The sequence below is a fragment of the Pollachius pollachius genome, assembly GCF_949987615.1.
Source record: "Pollachius pollachius genome assembly, chromosome: 12".
NCBI classification, from domain to species: Eukaryota; Metazoa; Chordata; class Actinopteri; order Gadiformes; family Gadidae; genus Pollachius; species Pollachius pollachius.
Window position 1 is genome coordinate 1,938,749 of NC_136945.1, and position 8,752 is coordinate 1,947,500.

Genomic DNA, 8,752 nt, shown 5'->3' on the forward strand with positions numbered 1-8,752 from the left:
ACCAGGGCTCCCACCGACAACACGCGCACATCCTCCCAGCCACCAGGCGGACAGACGCTCTGAGGTACACATTAGGTCAGGCGTGTGCCGTCCATATAGGCAGGTGGGGCAGCGAACTACTTGCAAAAGCATGTTCCAAAAATAATAGTTCCTCAGTAAATCATTGCTCCAAGTATATTTTTAATAACGTGAATTTCACATTAACTATCTATAGTTTCTGTAGGCTCTCCGACCAGCTTTCTTCTGTTGACATCAAATTTTGGAAGATGGTTGGCAGCGATTCTAGTTGAGTTTAACGTGTCGTGCATTGTTGGGCCATGGCAGTTCAGCGACTGCATTACTCTGCATGTTTATTATTTTAACCCTGCAGGCTGTAATTAGGATTGCAATCCACGCTAAAAGACGCCTATATATACGCCCATAGGCGTCTTTTACGCCTATATGGTCATATTCTAGAACTGTTGTTGTTTTAACTCAAATTATTCTGCCAGTATCTTCTGTGGTTTCTATATCAGATGCAGATATGGCGAGTGGTGTTGCACCTGTGATTAACAGTATTGAGTTTCTGTTAAAAAAAAAGCATTTGAGAGGTTACAATTGGAAAAGAAGTTAGCCAGAAAACCACTTGGCCCAGACAGACTGGACATAAACATTATCCAACAAACGAAGAATAGGGGGTAAACTTAGAACAGAACTTTCTCCCGAGCATGGTCTGAAAAGAAAAAATGGCTATGTGGTTGCTCAAAGAGAAACACTGTGTTTTGTTTACCATGTCTTACTTTTTCGAGCATGTGCGTGCACAGGACAAGGGGTATATGTACCATGGGTGTGGGTGTGAGCATATATATATATATATATATATATATATATATAATTTATTATACAATATTATATATGTATAATATTCTGACCATATTTCCTATTTTATCCGAGCTTCGTTTCTTTGGAGTGAGCCCCCAGCCTAAGTCTCAGCTCATTTACCACTCAGTAGTCCACAATTCATCTTAGGGACGTATTGTGCCCAGAGTCTGCACGCACCCAATCAGAGAGGAGCTGCTTCTCTGGGACTGGGAACCACCGGCTCCTTAAAGTGTGTGTGTGTGTGTGTGTGTGTGTGTGGGGGGGAGGGGAGGGGGGGGGGGGGGGATTTAATTGGAATTTCATGTGGGCTAAACTGGGTGAATCTGATGTAGTTAACATTTGGTAGACTTAATTGGTTCCGTTCTCCCCCTGCCTGGCACTTGTGAAACGCCGAAGCTACCGCTAATCTTCCATTTATAATCAATTGAATGGGCCACACAAAAGTCGGCCTCTTCTTTTCTTCCTGTCTCAACTCGGTCCTTTGTGGCCGTAAATGCCTCGTTCTCGGGTGATCCTGCGCGCCAAGATGTACTCGATTGTTGACAGTTGATTACTGCGCTCCGGTCGCTGTAATCTCCCGGCCGGGTCACGTGGGAGCGGCGTTAATGAGCTCCGTGGTCAATCAGCGGGTTTCTGCACAGCGATCTGTGGCTCAGATGTCTGAGAGGCAGAGAGGTGCACAGAAAAGGGCATCCTCGCTGCCTTTAGCTTGTTTACCAGCCCAACATGCTGGTCTTTGGCTTGATCAACGACACTCCAGCCCTCAAAGCCTCCATCAACTGCAGTTCCTTTTTTGTCCAAGAAATTCATCTTCTGAAAAGGAGGTCCCTGCTGTCCCAACGTCCTTTCTGATATCTAAGAAAGACGGTGTGTGTGTGTGTGTGTGTGTGTGTGTGTGTGTGTGTGTGTGTGTGTGTGTGTGTGTGTGTGTGAATGCTGCTAAAATCCGGTGGAAATGTAATGGTTTTCTTGCTTTGCAAAAAACAATTTTGTGCACACAACAAGCAGAAGTGAAAAGTCTGAATAAATGCGTTTTTATGCAGAGCTCCATTATTTGGGTTGCCAGAGAATGTTTATTGAGAGGTCGTTCACCCCTGATTATTCAATTTGATTAAAGCACCAAACCTCATCCACCAAAACTAGAGACACTGGTATGAATCGAGGTCCAGAGTCTACCGCCTGTAAATCATCAACACACTCGTGAAGTCCAACTTGCCAGAACTGGAGAACGTATATTTCATCTTCCCCTCGTCGTGTGATCAGCCCGGCCAGCAGGCCTGTAACTGTTGTTATTAGGAGTGTGAGGTGTAGCTCGGCTTGGCTCTCATTCTAATCACTAATTGGCTGGTAATAGAAAGAGCGCCATTTGGGAGCACGCGTCTGTCTCTCATCAGAATGTGCGTTAGTGCGCAAGGATAATATTGTTCCAGGAGTCGTGCGTGGAATGGCTCCTCGTTGATTAGGACGCCAGATGAGGAGCTGCGGCCCAAGTGGTCCATTATCCCTCCTCTGATGAACACGACTTGATGCGCACCGACTCCCCCTCCGCTCCGGGGCCATTAGCTTATTATTGTAATTCGCGTTCAAGAGGGTCTCCGCCATCGTCCATCATTTATGCCATTACACAGAAGTCAAGTGTACTGTCGCATTAGGAAATTCGTGTCTGTCAATAAATGCTTAGGAATAAGGGTGGGCTTTAACATACAGCAGCAGACATACTGCGTTCCGTCTGCTGCTGCGCAAAAAGGTTGTTAATTCAGTGCCACATGTCCACGTGGATAACAGGAGAGCTACTTGACGGTTCATCAGGGTTTGGTACCCAGACATCCAAACGTATTTCAGATGTCATCACAGGCCTAAAGCCCCACGGAAGAAAGCAAACAATTAAATTACCTCTGTAATTCTGTAAGGGGCGTACACCTTTCCAAAAGGTCTCCCTGAATCCTTCTACGCGTGAAGAAGTGGACCACTCTCCACCAGTCTGGGTGTTCAAGTTTATTTTCAAATGCGTTCAAAAATGGAAACAAGTTCATTTCAACGTTTTTTTATACAATACATTATAACTTATACTTCACATTTTCCTTTAAGTGACGTAGGTGAAAATGTGCCCCCAAAGTTTAAATAACATTTTATTTCAATAACCTATTAATTACAATTCATTTTTATACACATCCTAAAAGGAGATTGCTTTAATTTACTGAACACAACAGGAAAAAGTAACGTTGTTTAAAGGCAATCGGACGTGTAATCTGTTGGAGCAAGGGGTTTAGCAGCGTTTGGATGACCATGTACATGATACATATATATATATATATATATATATATATATATATATATATATATATATATATATATATATATATATATATATATATATATATATATATTATAAAGAGGTGGCTTATGGACGCATGGGCCCTGTACTCAGCGGGGGATCTCTCTGGAGGAGGCCGCCGCGGCAGACCCACATGGCTGGTTGTGATTGTTGTGGTTGTTGTTGTTGTTGTTGTTGTTGCTGTTGTTGTTGTTGTTGTTATCGTGCAACTTCCGGATGTGTTTCTTCAGGTCAAAGTTCCTGCAGAAGCCCTTCCCGCACGTCGCGCAGGTGAAGGGCTTCTTGTCGTTGTGCGTATGCATGTGGAAGGTGAGGTTGTAGATCTGGTGGAAGGCCTTGTTACAGATGGAGCATTTGTACTGCTTCTCCCCGCTGTGCGTCAGCTTGTGGTTCTTGTAGTTTCCTAGGAGAGAAAACAAGGGAGCAAGTGAATAAGGGAGAAAGGGAACAAGTGAAGAAAATAACTAAATGAGCATCAATAAGAAATTGAAGTGCAAACGCAACTCCCCTCGCCGCGCCGGGCAGGAGTTCATGACTCTCCTAATAATCACCGCTTAGACGTCGGAGTCAAGAAGCTGTCAAACTTCATTATAGTCAAACGCAACCAAAGGAGAGCAGAACTGAGCGGAGGTCTGCCAGCTGACCCACAACAAACCCTCCATGTCGAGGAAGGCTCACTCAGTGGAAGAGACATGTCCTCTTTACACGGGCTGGAACCAGCGGGCCCATTAGGGGACATTAATGCTCCTTCTTATGTGCATGGTTACTGTTTAGCCTGCAGTGCATTCACAATGTTTAGACACACCTTATAGTCAATTCACAATATTAATAGCCTGCACACCTTATAGTTAATTCACAATGTTTATAGACTGCACACCTTATTTACATTGACCTATTTACAATCCTTCTAATGTTTTTTCTGTAGTTCATCTTTTAACATCGGACAGAACTGAAGTCGAATGTGACCTTTAATATTTTATACAAATAGGCCTACATGTTTTATATTTTGAATATTTGTTAAGAGTAAAATGTACCAAACGGTCCATATTAGCATACATTACTTTAGTGTTAAAAAATAATTTATAAATCACTTATATATTACAATTATAGTTATAAACTAAAGTTACTTGTAAAATATACTCACTCAAAATACTCCGGTTAATTAAAATTCAAGGCAACATATTTTTTTTAATTATAAGGTGAAATAAGTGTAAATGGAGTGTTAATAGCGGTGATGTCCCGTACCTTTCTGGTGGAAACCTTTCCCGCAGAACTCGCAGACGAAGGGCTTGTAGCCCGCGTGGATGCGGATGTGCGTGTTGAGCGTGGAGCTGCGGTTGAACGCCTTCCCGCACTGCGCGCACTTATGCGGCTTCTCCTGACGCGCGGGAATAAACAGAAAAACATCACGTCACGAGACGACCTCCCACTGCTCCTCAAACCGATCAACAATCTGCATATTGGACATATTATATTAATATATATATATATATATATATATATATAAAATGTTTATAGCCTGCATTTACCATAGTACATTTATGTGTATGTATATAGTCCATTTACAATGTTTATACACTACTCAGAGTCGATTTACAATGTTTATACACACCTTAGCTGTATAGCCTTATAGCCTATTTACGATCCTCCTAATATGTATATATATATATATATATATTATATATATATATATATATATATATATATATATATATATATATATATATATATATATATATTTAATTGTTTATCTATTATTTATTATGATGACGCGTCTCACCTGCGTGTGGATGATCTTGTGCCGGCACAGCGTGCTCGCCTGGCGGAAGCCTTTCCCGCATACCTTGCAGACGAAGGGCCGCGCGCCCGTGTGCACGGGCATGTGCCGCGTCAGGTTGTAGTGCGCGTTGAACACCTGCGACACGCGGACCGCAAACACTCGTTAGTTATCTCATCGGGTCTCATCAATACAAAATACACTTTCATTAAACTCGTGTTTATTTCTTTGATCCACCAATAAAATGATCGACATTAAATTAAAACCTCTTTAAACCTTTTGAATACTCGCCTGCTATTTTCAGCATTATTTATAATTGATAGCGATATAATTTATCTGTGTATATTTATGCCGAGATTTATGCCGGGATATATCTGTGGCTGGTACTACTACCACTTCAGCTATTTATTTTTACTTATTTTTACTATCTCATTTACTTTATCTTGTATTGTTGCTGCGATGTGGCGGTTGAGGAAACAAAACTTAAAATGTAAAGATTGTTGAACAATGTTGACGGATAACCGTCGTATTTTCGCGCATTAATGAATTACTCCACAACGCACCTTCCCGCAGACCTCGCAGGTGAAGTTCTTGGGCTTCCCGTCCGCCGCCGTGGCGCCGTGGTGGCCCGGCTTGCTGTGCGCTTTTGCGCCACTCTTCTCCGAGTTCAGGCTGTGGTTCTCCTTCACGATCTGGTCCAGCTGACCGGGTAAATGCTCCTTGTGCGGGTACTGAGGCGAGGGGAACTTGTCCGCCGAGCCCCCGGCCGCCAGCTTTGCGCTCTCCAGCAGTAAGAGTTTGTGGTGCTGGGATAGCGAGGAGGCCTGGGCCTGGGAGCCGGCCAAGGCCGAGGAGAAGAGCTGGCCCGTCAGCAGCTCCGCCGGCGGGTAACCCGCGGCTTCCAGGTAGTTGAGATAGTACAGCGAGCCTCCGGCCGGCATGGCCATGGCCTGGTGGATGACCTGGGGCTTTATCACCCTGCTGCAGCCCGTCAAAAGAGGGTGCTTCAGCCCCGGCTCCACCTTGCTACACATCCCGCAGTTTGCTTTGCACGACGCGCTGGAGGAACCGCACAACGCTCCCCTGAAGTTAGCCTTCCAGAACTCGGAGTAGTTAAGCAGCGCCTTGGCCTGGAGGTCGTAGCTGAATGGGTGCAGCGGGATCATGCAGGGCACCGGCGAGCACACACCCAGCAGCTTCCTGCCGTCTGATAGATCCGCTCCTCCGGTCCAGTGGTCCGAGGGCCCCCGGGGCCCCGAACTCTTGGACATGATCCGGTCGATAGAGAAAGCCAGTGTCTTAGGGGCCGCGGATGGGCCGTTCCTTCCGCCGTCCAGGCGCGGGAAGGACAGGACGGAGTCCAGGGGGAAAGTTGTCATCGTGAGGAGGGACTGGTGGAGCAGCGAGCAGCCGAGCAGCCAGGCGAACTGTGCTTCCCTGAGCTGCCAGAGGAGACAAGAACATCACTTTATTAAGCACCTTGCTTCACAGCGTCCTCATTTGCATCCCAAATGAAATCCTTCTGACAATAGCATCCAGGGGCCATAGATTACTGCTCATTAAGTAGAACACAGAGCATTAACAAGACAGTAGAGGTCGTTTCAGGGGAAAGGACACAAATGCGACAGCGTTTTATTGACATGAACAAGCAGACCGATGATAAAGTACAAACGAAGCGTTAATAAACGAAGGGGTCTCGGTGTTACCTTGTTCCGGAGGTTCAGCCTGGGCCTGATGGGGAGGCGCGGAGAGACGAGGAGGAGGAGGAGGAGGAGGAGGCAGCAGGTCCTCTGTCACCGTGCAGGAGCAGTAGCCGTCATCAGAGACACATCATCACTGAAGGCTGATGTCTCCTGACATCAGCTCAACTCTGTTGGGTGACGAGGAGGCGCCGTCCCAGCACCTCCCTCCCCGCCGCCCCTTTTATACCCCGAGAGGGGGTCTTCAAGACCTGGACACACCGCGTCGGGACCGGGACTCGCCGGTCCATAATTAAGACCAGCAGAGGTTCAACAATCTGAAGAATATAGATGATTTAGTTTCACTAAAATGCTAATGTATTTATATTGTGGTTATTATAATAACGATTGTGGTTGTAATTGTAATAATAATATTATTAACGGTAGTCTACTTATTATTATTATGAATTTATCTTATTTTCATTATTATTACCATCAATTATTATTATTATTATTATTATTATTATTATTATTATTATTATTATTATTATTAATAATAATAATAATAATAATAATAATAATAATAATAATATTTATTAATCTTCTTCTTCTTCTTCTTGTTATGTATTTATTTTATTATTAGTTACTTATTTTATTATTATCATCATCATTATTATTATTATTATTATTATTATTATTATAATTATTATTATTATTATTATCATTATCATTATTATAATTACTTTCATTATTATCAGTTCTTCCTTTTATTGTTTTTTTTCCTGTCCGAGGTCAGAAACTATTGTTATAAATCAATGAAAGAGGTTATCTGAGAATCGACCTCGCAAACGATTTTTCTATGTTCCCTTCCAATTCATCAGATGGTTCCACACTAGAGATGTTGATGGAATGCTGATGTGATGTTGATGTTAGGCCTTTGGGTTCCGCAGGCCGTTTTCATTGAACGCTTTCTTAATCCTCAGGTGGGATAGCTTGGCCATGCTGGTTTATACTTACTATTTGTATAACCGAGAACGTCCAATTTCCACCTGTTTAAGAGCAGATTGGAGCAGAACCGCCCTCGGATCCTATTAATAGTGGTTCCTCCTTCGCCTATTGACAAGAACCAATTTCACCAGCGATTCAGGGCTCAACTCCCAGTAGAAAAAAAACAGCTCTTTCACTTTGAGCCACTACAGCGCGGCGTGAACCTTGGTTTTGTGTTTCTGAAATGGAGGGTAGGATTAAGCGAAGAAAAGGCTTAGCTTGGCCAGAGGTAGAAGGGCCAGTGAAAAGAGCCGGCTTCTAAAGGAGCACAAGTCCCCTGGAATCCACCGCGTTCAGAGCCACAATGACCGCCCGCCCTCCGCCGCTTCCACAAGGGCAGTCTTCAATTCATGTGTTTGCGGACCATTTTACCTCCGAGTGAGGAGGGAAAGGGGATCTAACACGAGGGCCCTGATGATGAGTTGATGCCTCTGAACCAAACGTCCCCCTTTGAAACGTGGACCACGTGACGCGAGCATATGGAAAAGATTGTTTTGTCAAAGTAACTTATTTGATATATTCATGAATGTATTCTAGTCGTTTGTCTGATTACCTTTTCTCTCTCTCTCTCTCTCTCTCTCTCTCTCTCTCTATCAATCTCTCTCTCCCCCCCCCCCCCCCCCCCTCTCTCTCTCTCTCTCTCTCTCTCTCTCTCTCTCTCTATATATATATATATATACATGTAGAGACGTTTAAAGACCTATAGGGGTTACAATTTTAACTCTAATCTGCACCACAGGTTGTAGTGGTGGACAACTGAGACCTGCTCATGGTCCCGATAGACCTCCTGGGTCCTGCTAGACCTCATGGGTCCTGCTCCACCTTCTGGGTCCTACTGGACCACATGGGTCTTGTCCCGCTCCACCTCACGGGTCCTGCTGCCTGGAGCGGGAGGAACAACCAGTCCGAGCCCCCGCAGGAAGCGGAACCACTGTCATCAGTGGTGATCCAGGTTGATCAGCGGCTCGTCCACATCAATCACACCATGGGCACCTCGGCGCGTCTGTTACGCGCGAACAGCAATTAGCTCTCATTGATCCGGAGACTGATGGG

At 44.5% G+C, this 8,752-nt stretch overlaps 1 protein-coding gene across 1 annotated transcript; it reads right to left on the bottom strand.

Annotated features, from left to right (window-relative positions):
- Window positions 1-3,285: 3,285 nt before the first annotated feature.
- Window positions 3,286-6,352, bottom strand: fezf2 (FEZ family zinc finger 2; the record flags this gene model as incomplete). The annotated part of the gene is made up of 4 exons (XM_079747835.1): window positions 3,286-3,599; window positions 4,442-4,574; window positions 4,977-5,111; window positions 5,537-6,352. 4 exons carry the CDS (start codon window positions 6,350-6,352, stop codon window positions 3,286-3,288), a joined length of 1,398 nt encoding a protein of 465 aa, XP_079603961.1.
- Between the last annotated feature and the right edge of the window lie 2,400 nt (window positions 6,353-8,752).